Source organism: Octopus bimaculoides, chromosome 4 (assembly GCF_046866305.1).
Source record: "Octopus bimaculoides isolate indiv1 chromosome 4, ASM4686630v1, whole genome shotgun sequence".
Lineage (NCBI taxonomy): Eukaryota > Metazoa > Mollusca > Cephalopoda > Octopoda > Octopodidae > Octopus > Octopus bimaculoides.
In genome coordinates this window covers 83,057,184-83,072,649 of record NC_142931.1, presented here as the reverse complement: position 1 = coordinate 83,072,649, position 15,466 = coordinate 83,057,184, and the positions used below count along the sequence as shown (strand labels likewise).

Below are 15,466 nucleotides of genomic sequence, written 5' to 3'. Positions count from 1 at the left end.
AGTCAGAAGCAAGACAGCCACGAAATAAGCCACGTCTTTCTATTTGAACCTTTTAAAAATCAGTGTAAACTGTGAAACTGGTTTAAGCTTTAAACATATTAATAAAAGATATTTGAACTATTCTCAGTGCATTTTCAACTTCTATTTTCCCTATATAAATACATACATACATGTACAATATATATATGTATATATATATATATATTAATAATAATAAAGGAGTTACGACGCAAAAATGTATAAATTCAAATGAACATATTTATCTTCTTCAATATATATTTCAGTATAAAGAATTCATTAAGAGACTTAAATCAAAATTTCTTTACACATCATTCAGGAATAAATATAACATCAGAAAGAATACATTCCGTTTAAAAACACAAACCGTTCATGGCGAAAAAATTTCACAATTACAAAAACCGAACAAACTTTAAAAACTTTGTTCAGTTTTTGTAATTGTGAAATTTTTTCGCCATGAACGGTTTGTGTTTTTAAACGGAATGTATTCTTTCTGATGTTATATTTATTCCTGAATGATGTGTAAAGAAATTTTGATTTAAGTCTCTTAATGAATTCTTTATACTGAAATATATATTGAAGAAGATAAATATGTTCATTTGAATTTATACGTTTTTGCGTCGTAACTCCTTTATTATTATTAATATAACCAAAAGGATCGATTCTTGAAGAGTCTGCATATCTTCACTGTCGTTTTTTTCTGCTATTTTGGTGATGATTTTTTGAGTTAGCTTACCAATTATTTTTGTTGGTAGTTAATTTATAATATATTGATATATATATATATATATATATATATATATATATATATATATATATATATATATATATATATGTATATATATATATATATGTGTGTGTGTGTGTGTGTATGTAGGTATGTATGTATGTATACATACATACAAGCATGGTTATGTGGTAAGAAGTTTACTTGCCAACCACATGGTTTTAGAGTCAGTCCCACTGTGTAGCACCCTGGGCAAATGTCTTCTACTACAGCCCAGAGCTAACCAAAGTCTTGTGGGTGGAATTTTGTAGACAGAAACTGAAAGATGCTTGTTGAGGCAAAGAGACAGCAATACATACACACATACATGCACAAATGTGCATGCAACAAGCATCTTTTATCTGGCCATAAAAAAACCTGCCTCAACAAATTCTGTCAGACCCATGCAAGCATGAAAAAGTGCATGTTGAAAGTATGATGCTGATATTTTAATTCCAATCTAAATATACAGGCAATGAAGGTGAAGCTATTAAGAACAGATTAAACTCTTTAAGAAAGAAAAAAAGCAAGTTTTCCTTCTTATTTCTGAGTGAATTTTTATTAACTAATCTCAATCTTATAGCAAAGCTACAAAACAGAATCAACATCATCATGAAAAAGACTGATCTCATATTGTCATTATTATTATATGTAGTGTTATATTCTTAACAAACAAGAGTTGGTGACATTATTTTTTCTTCCTCTTTATTTACATTGCTAATACACTTGAGAAATGTATTAAACAAACAATTTTTTTTCATCCTGCTCCAATAAGGTTTAATGCCTATGTAAAAAAATGATCTTCTAAATATCATCATTGTCATCATTAATAATTAGACCTCAATTACTATAGTATCATTGATAAATAGTTCTGTCTAATAGCCATTCTGCTATATGTATTATTCAGACTGGAATTTGAAGATCCCATATTTCAATAGTATCTTCAATATGTCAGAGCTGAGAGAGCTGTCTACAAGGTAGCATCTATAAATCAAACCTTTAATGCTTAATTGAAAGTGCTTATACCACTTTATACTGAAATGGGAGATATGTTTACAGGAGAAGAAAAATAAATAAAATACAGGAATTATTAGGACAGGGAGATGAATTAAGAGTGACTTGATATTACTAGTGAATTATTACAATTTCAAATGCTTACAAACTCTGGAAGAATTTCAGAAATCTAAAGGAAAGAGGGATCTTCTTTCATATCAATTCATTTTAGGACTGCTTCTACTAACAGGTATTATCATAACATCAAGCAAAATAATTCATACCATATGTTTAAGGGTCTTACTCCAGTTTGTATTTGTTACTCAGTGTATCTGTTCTAAGAACAATCATAACATTTATCTAAATAGAGATTGTGGTTTTTAATTTTGTTTATTGTTGCATGCAATGAAGAAGGATATTACTCTTAGCTCATGGGAATCTCTGTGCTATGGTTGAGTGAAATTTATATAGTTAATGTGTTTCAGTGTGAGTCTATCTATCATTGGAATACATGAAAGGAAGTGTGTGGTTTGTTCTATACAGCAATAGTGCTTGAAATGAGAAGTTGAATATAGAGATGCATGCAGTTTCAGAAGGGAAGTTGATCATTGCAAGAAGTAGAGGAGTGGGTTCAAATGGTAGTGGAACACAGCAAACAAGTTGAGAAGTGAAAGACCTATTATAGTAGAAATGAGATACCAGTAATAATTCATACCCTCATATACTAGCAAATACCTAACCAAAAATGTAAATTAAGTAACTTCTTTTTCATTTTGCAACTGATAATTTATAGCCAAAACATTCTATGAATAACCCTATTAACTGAACCATGTCATCATCATCATCATCATCATCATCATCATCGTTTAACGTCCGCCTTCCATGCTAGCATGGGTTGGACGATTTGACTGAGGACTGGTGAAACCGGATGGCAACACCAGGCTCCAATCTAATATGGCAGAGTTTCTACAGCTGGATGCCCTTCCTAACGCCAACCACTCAGAGAGTGTAGTGGGTGCTTTTACATGTCACCCGCACGAAAACGGCCACGCTTGAAATGGTGTCTTTTATGTGCCACCCGCACGAAAACGGCCACGCTTGAAATGGTGTCTTTTATGTGCCACCCGCACAAGAGCCAGTCCAGGGGCACTGGCAACGATCTCGCTCGAAAACCCTACAAGGCCAGTCAGGCGGTATATATATATATATATATATATATATATATATATATATATATATATATATATATATGTCTGTACGTATTGTCGTCGTCGTTTAACGTCCGCTTTCCATGCTAGCATGGGTTGGACGATTTGACTGAGGTGAAACCCAGTGTTTCTACAGCTGGATGCCCTTCCTAAAAGCCAACCACTCAGAGAGTGTAGTGGGTGTTTTTACGTGTCACCCGCACGAAGGCCAGTCAGGCGGTACTGGCAAAGGCCACGCTCATCTCGCTCGAGAAACCTCATGTGTCACCCGCACAAGAGCCAGCCCAGGGGCACCAGCAACGATCCCGCTCGAAAATCCCAGAACCCCACACAAGAGCCAGTTCAGGGGCACCGGCAACGATCTCGCTCGAAGAAATTTCATGTGTCGCCCGCACATGAGCCAGTCCAGGGGCACTGGCAACGACCCTGCTTGAAAAATTTCATGTGTCACCCGCACAAGAGCCAGCCCAGGGGCACTGGCAACGATCCCGCACATGAGCCAGTCCAGGAGCACTGGCAACGATCCCGTCCCACTCAAGGCATTTCATGTGTCGCCCGCACACGAGCCAGCCCAGGGCACCGGCAATGATCTCGCTCGAAAAACCTCATGTGTCACCCGCACAAGAGCCGGCCCAGGGGCACAGGCAACGATCTCGCTCGAAAAACCTCCTGTGTCACCCGCATAAGAGCCGGCCCAGGGGCGTCGCCCGCACATGAGCCAGTCCAGGGGCACTGGCAATGATCCCGCTAAAAGCATTTCATGTGTCACCCGCACAAGAGCCAGTCCAGGGTCACTGGCAATGATCTCGCTCGAAAGATTTCATGTGTTGCCCGCACATGAGCCAGTCCAGGGGCACCGGCAACGATCCCGCTCGAAAAACCTCCTGTGTCATCCGCACAAGAGCCGGCCCAGGGGCGTCGCCCGCACATGAGCCAGTCCAGGGGCACTGGCAACGAACCCGCTCAAACATTTCATGTGTCACCCGCACATGAGCCAGTCCAGGGGCACTGGCAATGATCCCGCTCGAAAGATTTCATGTGTCGCCCGCACATGAGCCAGTCCAGGGGCACTGGCAACGACCCTGCTTGAAAAATTTCATGTGTCACCCGCACATGAGCCAGTCCAAGGGCACCGGCAACAATCTCGCTCGAAAGATTTCATGTGTCGCCCGCACATGAGCCAGTCCAGGGGCACTGGCAACGATCCTGCTCAAACAATAAAAATACTTTTAGAACATCTCTTGTTAAAAAGAAACTTGGTAGTATTTATGTGGCTGTTCAACCTGCTAGAAATAACAATCAAATCTCCTACTAATTACAATCTGTTGCATTAGAAAGTGAAGGAAACCTTGAATTATGTAGTCCTAGATACAACATTCCTGAGAACAAGATACATTGGTCATGGCCAGAAAGTCTTTGGTCATAGGGGAATGCACTTATGACCAAATTATTGTTTGATCTTGGACTAAACAACAATAATTCTCAAGGGCTGCTGCTTCACAGCTTTAAGTAAATGAGGGATAAATCTATATCTGAAGAGATTCAATAAAACTGAAACATATCCTGAGTTGTCTGCTGCACTTGTTGAAATGATCAAAACTAATATTAGTTTAATATCTTACAACATAAGTAGTTTTAATAGCTTTTAGACATTCATAGTAACAAATATCTTAATATTAACTAAACTATGTGAGTGAATAGGATTCCAGCTAACTGCACATATCATCAGCAAATAATCTCAACAGCTAAATAAAGTGACAGCCACAATAAGTCATCCGACACTATAAACTGATATGTTTACAATTGCTAAAACACACAACTTGACTGCAAATGGAATTAAACTCACAACTTAAGAATTGGTAATTTGATACCTTACTTGCTAAGTCATATCCACTTGTACACTAAATGAATTTAAACAACAGTCGCAAATCTACGTAAACAAATGCATGTTGCTGTTGTTCACCTCCAAGTCAGCCCTGTTCCAGTAGACCTATGATGAAAGTCATTCATCTATGACCAACATGTCTTTTTGTGTATCATTGCTCAATGTTTCACTGTATCTTTCTTTATGAAGGTATGGCTTGACTGTTGTTCCTAGGAGATCGAGTGACCTTGTAGAGGCTCTCTCATTGGTATAAAATATTGATTTAATGATATGAGATTATCATTGGTAATGGAAACCAGATTTCATACATGTGTAATTTAAATGATTTTTCTCTAGCTTGATAATGAAACAAAGGCGGGGAGAGCTGAAATAATCTATAAAAAAAAAATATAAAAAAACTGAAAGATACATTAAAACAAATTAGTTGAATATTGCATTATTAGGGACATTTCTTTAGATTATGATGGCCTGTTTCAGAACTCTAATACAAAATTTAACTGTAATATATGGCTGATATCTTAAAAGAACTAAAATATCTCCAAAATATTTTTGAGTCAGTAACTCAGTTCACTTCATTGATAGGATATAAAATACCTTTCCAAGGTGGCATGCAGAGGGATAGAATCTAAAACCATGTAAGCAAACCTCTTAAACACATCTATTTGGATTATGTAGAAATGATACAGCTGTTACTATAATATTGCAATAAATGTGGCTACCTAACGAATTCATTGTATGTAACTTAGTGGTTCAGCAAAAAAGACTGATAGAATAAGTACTAGGCTTTAAAAAAAATCTTAGGGTCAACTTGTTTGACTAAAGTCATTCAAGGTGGTGTCTCAGTATGGCCGCAGTCAAATGACTAAAACAAGTAAAAGATAAAAGATAAGTATAGCTAAGTTACAGAGTCTATCACTAGTTTTGGTTTATTGGTACTGAATAGATGACTTGTAGTCAATGAAACGACAATGTGACCATGGCTACTTTCCACATCCCTGGTCTGGAAACTAGCAGAAGATATTGCTAAGCAATCCAAGTTCTAGAAGCACATCATACCAATGACATGCTGCCTGGTCATCTTCTCAGATTCCACCAATCATGTAGAAACTGACTATGTCCTGGGAAGAGCACATAGAAGAAACTCATAGAAGAAGCTTGTAGAGCAGTGCAGAAGCCAAGTAGGTTGCCAGTGTTTTGTGGGGCAGTCATTCTGAAAAACTCTAAGTACATTTGAAGTGATGCAATGAGGTGGTGAGGGTATACATTCCATTGCGGAAAATACAGAAAAAGTCACTAGATAGCTTTGGATAAAGTGAGCAGACTCATGAATTATTGCTGTTAGGATTCAAGTTGGGACTAGATCAATCCTGGTTAGGTCAACTGGGTGAGAGGGATTGATGTTAGAAGATACTACAAGCCCAAGAACATCCTAGTTGATACATCCTAGAGCATCAGTAAAATATATCTTGGAATTTATTGTGTATAACAAATATAACAGTGCAGAAAATTAGTGTATCACTAGTTTTGATTTATTAGGTATTTAACAGGTAAGTGATAGGATAGTCAGCAGATCATTGTACTGTTACACAACAGGAAACAAATTTCCTCATGATGCAGGTAACTTTTCATATAGTAGTAATTTCACTCAGCACTGCAAGCTAATGCATTACTTACCATTACCATAATATTGCTGCTACTGCTGCTGCTATTACTTATAGCAGTGAATTATGCTACCAATGGTACCCACTTAGAGGTAGAATCAGCTGTTGAGAGTTAAGTATGTTGGTCAAGGACAACAGTGATAGTAACATAAATCACTGACCTCTGTAGGTTGCACAGTAACCAACTGGTTCAACTCTCAATATCTCAAATTATCTAAATAGCTGATATTTATTTTTTAAGAAAGAATTTTTACATTGATCACCCCTCTACTTGGCAACATAGGGTTTAGGTTTTATTTTGCAAATTTTCAAGTTTTATAAATTGCTAAAGCAAGTGTTTCAGATCTGCATTTTTATCCCAATGCTAACAATTTAATTAATATAAAGCACTGGGTTCAAACTTAGTCATCTGAGTAATTTTATTGCCATGGTCATTCTACATCTATTGAGATCATTCTGTTCTACAATTCAAAGCTGAAACATGTTATTACTGTAAAAATATGAGGATGTGTGATATTAGTTCTGCACTCCAGCTATCTATTTAAGGCTGTATATGACTATGGTGCAGCTACACTTGGAATTTGCATCACCAATCTGGAACCCCTATTTTGTTCAGGACATTGACCTCCTGGAAACTGTTCAGAGACATACAACCAAGTGAATACCCTCCATGAGGCATCTACCATACTCTGAATGCCTTGCTTCCCTGGCCATAGTTACATTGACACTCCAACATGTGGCAACTGACTAAGTAAACACCCACATAATAATTAACCATTGTGCTAACAACCACCTTGAACACCTTTTTGAGCTCCATGTGTCTAACACACATGGGCATGCCTACAAAGTCAAAAAACAGAACAGCTCCCATGACTATCAGAAACATTTTTTCACACACAGAGTTGCTGAAGCATGGAACAAGCTATCTGCATCAGTTGTTAGTTGCCAAGACATTGCATCCTTTAAAACCTCCATGCTTCCTGAAATTCACCAACACTACACCTGATATCCCCTGCTCCGTATACATGTACACATGTATATCATGACTCATACACTGTTCAGTTTCCTAACTTTTGTACATAATTCTATATACTATACATGCACTTTTGATGGGTTGTAGTGCACCTGAGCACTATACACAATAATTTTATTATTATATTATTAAAATGAATAAGTAACTTCTAAATTAGGCAGATCATAGATAATTTTATATTAGCCAAAGAGGAAGTTTCTATGTGGCTGCTCGTTCTGCTAGAAATAGAAGCTAAATCTGCCTGAAATCAAACATTACCATCTTAAAAATAGAAAAAGAGAGAAACCATATCGAACTATGTAGTCTGGGGGTTCACAATGCCTGAAAAGTGAAATGGAATAGTCACAGCTGGAGTGTCTTTGATCATGAGTCTGCTCAAGCAAGACCAAAATTGAACTAAATAACTCCATAGATATTTGAATGCAGGATCAAAGAGGAGACTCTCTTTCAATTTAGGTAACTAGAACAATAAGCTTTGTCTAAAGAGAACAAGATATTACACGTAATCATTTTGATCATTTCAGTTTTAATTTAGTAGACTGGAAACCCAACCATTTAGCCACTTAGAGTGGTGTTGTCCTCTGAAAGATAATAACTATGTGTTGTAGTGTCAATAAAATATATTAAACAACATTTCAGAGCTACAGAAATAAATTAGAAATTTTTTAACATGAGAAGAGATATCAGCAAACAGCAAACACTTGACAGCATTTTGTTTTTGTTCTTCAAAGTGTTACTTTTTAATAGTAGTTTTTTTCCTCTTTAATTAGTAATTTGTTAATTAAAACAAAAGTAGTAACTCTGTAAATCAATACCAAACAATTGCTTTTTTTTTTTTTGTACACAAAGCAAATTAAATACTTGATTGTAACATTCCCTCTATGTGTTGAGTTGCAACTTTTTGCCAAAAGGAAAATGTCACATGCAGCATGAAACACTGGAATTGTTGGTCTTTCCTGCAAGTTATTGTTTGCTTTTAATATTTTTTTTTTCATGTTTTGTAATGAAACACAATAAATAAAAAAATAAAGTAATATGAAAATATGACATTTCCCAATGTTGAAAAATATCTAAATGCTGGGGAACTTATTAAAAATGTCCATCAGAAAGTAGGTCAGCAAATGTTTTGCAGGAAAGAGCAAATGTGTGCTGGAATCAAAAATTTTCAATTATCATTCTTCAAATACTTATACTATGTGTAAGTGACTGAGTTTGTTGAACTTCAAAACTTGTAACAATCTTTCTGGTGCCATAATCTCTCTCTTATCAGTTAAAAACCATAGCAGTTAACCTGGATAGCACTTAGCTTTAATTCCTGTCATACTAAGTAAGAGAGAAAAAAATATAACCCAAATTAGAAGAAACTAGTCTATTACAGGTAGATTTTTCTAGCAGTTCCAACAGATATTCTCTAGCTTGTTCAACTGAAGTAAACTAATCTTAAGGGTCAGATCAAAATACCTTCAGAGAGATTATGAAATAATAATCTAAGTCTGTTGCTTTATCCACTTATCTGTTTCCATTCCACATATTTGAAAACATAGGAATTGTCATTTATGGGTTATAACTAAACATAGAAACCTACACTCATTGATTATGACTAAACATAGAAATCTTCTTTCATAGATTATATCAAACAGAAACTTTCACTCATAAGTCATTACTAAAGATGGAAACATTCATTCATGGATTATGACTAAACAAGGAAAGCTACATTCATGGATTATGACAATATAGATGTTGTAATTTACAGTTTATGAATAAGCACTAGTAAACTGCTATCTTGGAACAGACTTCAAGAAAGATTTTACAATAATGTATAGCATATTTTAGATGAGTTTTAGTAGAATAGGATATGTGGTGCATCTGTCATATTATTTATCAGTACTAGCTGATAAATAATGATAATGATTGGATTTCTAACACTGCCACAAAGCCACAAATTAGCAAGGGGCAGGAGAGATACTGCTACCTGAATAAATCCCCAGAAGACAACTGATAGATATTTTATTAATCCCAGAGGTATAAAATGAATGAATGAATGAATGAATGGCAAGATAAAAAAATAAAACTAAATAATGTTAAAATCATTTAGACTATAAAGTTTAAAGATTTCTGTCCATTCATTACATCGGTTTTAGCTTAGTTGTTGGTTAGACAAATTTTTAAAGTTGGCTAAAGTATCAGTAGAATAGGATGAGAATATTTTGGACATTTACAAAATTAATAACTTACTTGGCTTCTTATAAATGTACACATGATATGGTTAAACACCCTAATAAAATGAATGTAGTTAAAAGGTATGGTGTAGTTATCACAAGTATTGCAGGTGTAGTAAGCAAGCTACCAATAAATTAAAGCAAGTTATCAATCAAATTACAGGTAAGAAAACAAAGCATTTTCCAGCAGACTTTGACAAAAAATGTTGGATAGGAAGAGTATACCAGTGGTGGTTTGTATGAGAAAACTATTCAGTGAAATTTGTATGCCACGGAGAGATGAGAACCGTAATAGTTGTAGAGTCTCAAGTAAAGTCCTTTATTGGAGTGATAACTTTTCTCTCTCTCTCTCTTTCATAATGAGCCTTGCTTAAAGTGCCAGTATTCTCTCTCACCAGGGATTACAAACTCCACTTCATATAACATAGACTTCTTGAGTGGAATATGGAATATTGGCATATTACAACTAGAAACTGTTAAAGTTGCTTCATTTATCTTGGTTGTACAAGCTACATGAAGCAGAGAAGATAATCAAACCATTTATTAGTCAAAAGGAAAGAAACATTTCAGACTTGGCAAAGTCTATTACCAAATCTCATTTCTATGCACTGATGTTAAGTTATTGTAAGGATAACAGCCAGCTATTTCCAGCTCAAAAATCAATTAACTTTTTTAATAAGCAACACAAAGGCTTTTGACCCAAGCCATTCATCTGTTATATTATCATATATTATCTCATATATCTGATATATAATTTATAAATATTCTTAAATTGTAAAGAATGACAATAAAGATAAAACAGTATAAACATTTTGCAAACTATTTTGTAAAATAGATTGCATTAATATTTCTACTGAAAAAAGTTGCTACTTACAAAACTAAAAAGCATGTTTGTCAGAGCTATTTTCTTAACCAAACAATGTTACAGTATACATAGTTATTTTTTTTTCCTAAATAGTAATGTATAGTGAAATCCTTTATATCCTCTCCCCTAAATGCTCCTTCTAAAGTGATCCTCACCTCTTAAGCAGAAACCTAGATAGATGATTTCATAGTAGATTTATCTTTAGAATTCACAAATTTCTGCTTTTCTTGAAATGTGTAAAAAATGCTTTTACAAACTAATGGTGAAATAAGCATTAGAACCTTCCAGTCAAAGAATAACAGCAAAATAGCATTTTATGCTTAAAGCATGTTGAATTCTTAGACCAGGATAGTTGTAGATCTTTTAATCTTAAATAAGTATCCAGATAATTCATGCAGTATAGAAAAAAAAAAAAGTAAAACAAATGAACAAGGTCCATCAGAGGGCTTGTTAGTTTGCCCTCAGCTCTAGGTAGAAGACATTTTTTTTTATTGGTTTCATCTGGCAGAAGGGGCAGGTCCTCTGACACCATACCTCAGTATGGCTGCAGCCTAATGACAAACACGTAAAAGAATATTATATTCTTTTCTCTCTCACCCCACTTATCTGTTCTATTCACACACACACACACACACAGTTGGGATACATTTGTATATGAGAAGAGGTCTTGTTATGGAAACTGAACACTGGATGGTTAAACAAAAACCAAAATAATATTCTAAAGAACAACATAACTAACCTGAGATGTTTTATCCGTACGTGTTTCTCAATACCAGCACATGTACTGTGTGTTTTACAACAGCCTGGCCATGTACACTGAAACACTGTTCGTACTTGAACCTGTAATAGAAGAGAAACCTTCAACAGTTAATATTTTCATAAATACATACCAATATAAGCATAGTGAACTGATGTGGGAAATATCTATATGATTACTTGACCTGCTAGAAATAGGTGCCAAATCTCCTTCAAATCATGTCTTACCATTTTAGAAAAGAATACATTGGATAATGTGATCTTGAATTCTCTGAACATTGGAAAATGATGGGATGCTATGGAATGATTAGAATGCTTTTGGTCATAGGTCTGCTAGATCAGTACTCACCAGAGACTAAACATCAGCAACAGCATCACATTAGAATGTCAATAGCATGTAGGGCTCAAAAATAAAAGAAAACCAAGTTATATTCTTGCTCTTAGTGAAGAGAGACCTAATATTACAAAGGTAGCCAACACTTGTCTAAAGGTTGACATCAACTAACATAGATTTATTTTAAAGTCTGTCTTAGAAAAGATATTTCAATATCAGATATTGCATCAATTATGATACAGTATATACTTATAAGTAATATCTTTAACAAAATCAGTAGAAGTAAATGTTGTAAATATTAATTTGCCTTATTTATTCAATAATTCAATAGATAAGAAACAACAACAACAACAAAAACAAAAGACTTTGTTGAATATGAATAACTGTTGATTTTGGTTATGAAACAAAATCTCAAGTTAATCAGTAACATAAGCAATTAAAGTAGTGAAAGCAGAAACTGATAAAACTAAGTCAAAGAAAGGTTTTAATTATTACTTGGGCAATGTATCATAATGATATGAAATACAGAGCAGAGGATATATTTTGATGGAAGAATCACGGCACAAGATTCTTCATTATAAGAGACTACATTAAAATAAGGGATATATTATTTTCTCATTTGATAAGCAATAGAAACAGCTGATACACTGCATACCACAATAAATGTTTCAATGAATTTTGTTTGTGGAGTTCAATCTGTGACAAGATTGAATTTGTTCCCCATTTCTCTGTAGTCAATAAAGCATATACCAGCCAAGCCAATGTGGTACCCTCTATATGGTTGTTTGACAGAAATAGCAACTGAATTACCTTCAAATCCTATCTATTCATCTTAAATAAAGGAAGGTACAATAGACAATATAGTTCCTGGTACACAAAAAAGATGGAATGGTCAAAGCTAGTACGTTGATTATAGGTCAGCTTGAACATGACTAATCTGGACTAAACAGCAAAAACAAAAAATGTATATACCAGTAATATATCAAAGTTAATTTACTCTTGATTTAATCACTTACAGTTGTTTCTTTATAAAACCTAGCTTTAGGCTTTAAAAGATCATCCTTATTTCATTTAGCAGACTCATCAGCCAATCTCTGATAATTCATAAACATATTAAATTATGGTAATAGATATTGTGTACATAGAATGTATGATAAGTAATTCTCAGATAAGCACTTTTTTTTAGACATTTGCCCACAGATTTACGAGAAGGAGAAGATGTATACATAGAATATGCATATCTTGGCCCAAAGAAAAGAAAATATGAGTAAAGTGGTTCCAATTTAGATGTAAAACTAGGTCACAAAGAAAATGCTGTTCTTTCATTTTCTCCTAAATATCTGAAGTCAGTGAATATTGGTATCAAATTTTGTTACAAGGCTAGCAAGTTTGGAGTAAAGTGCTAGTCAGTTACATTGACTCCAGTACTTGACTGGTATTTATTTTATTGACCTTGAAAGGATGAAAAGTTGATCTCGATGGAATTTGAATTCATAATGTAGACACATAAAATGCCGCTAAGCATTTTACCCAGCTTAGTAATGATTCTGCCAGCTCACCGTCTTAAAGTCAGTGAATATTGAAAACTGTCTTTAAGAGTGAATATTGAAAACTGTCTTTAAGATTAAGCTTAATATCAGAGATTCCAAGTTCAAATAGAGGACAGATAATAGGTAAGTTAGAATAAAAGCTTTAACATAACTCAATGAAATTAAAGCTGCGATTTTTATAAATTTTATTTAGTTGAAGGAAAGGTAGCATCCATAACCTTTGCAAACCAAACCAGATTGGTGAGATGGACGAGATTAATGTTCAAAATTGAACTTATTGATGTTTGATCCCTGTAGAATAAAATGTGGACAAAGAAGATAATTTCAAATAGCTATGATATGGTGTGGAATGATTGTAAAATTGTCAAATATAAAGTTTAATGGGCGGAGTGATGAGAGGAGAAGAGACAAATGCATTAATTGGGCCTGGATAGAGTAGTAGACAGCCGGTTAGTTCATAAGAGCAGAAACCATTGCAGTAGCGATACAAGGTGCAAAGAAAAGAAAAACATGGTATAACCACTGCTATCAGCAAATGGTTGTAGAGCATTGGCAAGCGAATCTTTGTCAATAAGGTGAATGGTTTCTTTTGAATGTATTTTAGCATGTTTGTGCATGTAGCAGCATCACTGACCCAGTATGCGAAGGGTACTCTAAAGTGGATTGGTCACATTTGATCCTTGTAGAAGATCAGTAAGTGATCAGAGCTCAAGTTTTTCTGTTCTTGAAGAGGACTGTCAGGGTCTTTTTGCTTTTTTTTGTGATGCAGTTTGGGTAATATTGTACATGTAAAGGTTATCACTCTGTGAGAGCAGTCATCAAAGATTATGAGTTTTATCATTTGCTACTTACCACAAAGCAATTAGACCAATTTTTTTGCATAAGCATTATCATTTTGAGGGTTAGATAAACAAAAACAAACATTCTCGACAGATATAAATTTTCAAACACCAAAGGAAAAAAACTCAAGAAATATATAACACAAAGAGGAGAAGCCATAAAAACAAAAATATTTAAAGTTTAGTGTTTAAAAATAAATTTATGTTCAAGAAAGAAAACAAAATACATTCGTATCACCCTCACACAACCTTTTCGACTGTCTAAACCACTATGCTGCAGCAGAACAACAGATGACATTTCAATTGTCTAGAGGTGTGTCTGTGAGATGTTTGTCCTGGTGGCTGCAATGCTTTTTTTTATAGTTTCCATCTCTGTTAATCTGTTACAGATGTTAGAGAAAGTGTTAAAAACTACAGTAGGGAGTAACATTAAGTGGGAGGGGATATGGAAATAAATAAATAGTTAAGGGAGGAGAAAAGGGATTTGATGGCTATATTTTTGTTTGTTTTATTTTTTAAATTTAATTTGCTTTTTGATTATAGCATAATTTACAAGAGGATGGAATTTACTGTTTGGGTGGTTTCAAGGTTAAGCAATAACACATAAATAGTGCCTGCATGTGTCTATGTGCATGTGAGAGTGTGTGTGAGAGAGGGAGAGAGAGAGAGAGTATGTGTGTATGTTTATTGCAGACAGAACAGTTATTGCAGTTAACAACCAGCCACAACAAATTATAATGCACATAAAACATACAGCACCACTTCCATCTAACATGAAAAAAACAATCTTGATTCATCAAGTAAATAAATAAATATGTAAAAAAGAAGAAAGAAAAAAAAAAGCAAAAGCAGCTCTCCCCCTATTTCATTCTCTGATAATTAGAGTTATTGTTTAACCCCAGGTCAATCTTGATTGAACAGATGTATGTCAAAAGCATTCTAGTTGTGGGCATCCTGTCATTTTAAGGATATGTATGATTATATTATCTAATGAGTTGTGTCATATACGAAAAAATAGGGCATGATATGAAGGAAATTTAACTGCTACTTTCAGCAAATCAAGGCATCCTTGCTTGGCGAATAATACAAGAGAATTCTGAGGGAATGAGGGGTGTAAACTTTTAAGATTATTGTATCACAACAGTCTTCGACACTGATCTACAGAATCCAAATTTAACCTATCAACAAACCCTAGATCAAATTCCTTGTCTTTAATTGGTGAAATCCCAAACAGAAAGCAGCAGAGATTTTGAAACCAGCTTCATTCACAACTAAGAAAATCATCAGTCAATGAAATAAAAATTCAAACAAGACTTGAGAATGATGGGCATCTGCTATA

General features: G+C 34.5%; 1 protein-coding gene across 1 annotated transcript in view; it reads right to left on the bottom strand.

The window, feature by feature from the left end:
- Positions 1-15,466, bottom strand: part of LOC106882595 (zinc finger protein 704) — a 138,173-nt gene that overhangs the window by 26,453 nt on the left and 96,254 nt on the right. The window contains exon 4 of the mRNA XM_052967172.2: positions 11,388-11,488. Within this exon, the coding sequence (XP_052823132.1) occupies positions 11,388-11,488 (101 nt within the window). The remainder of the gene's footprint in view (positions 1-11,387; positions 11,489-15,466) is intronic.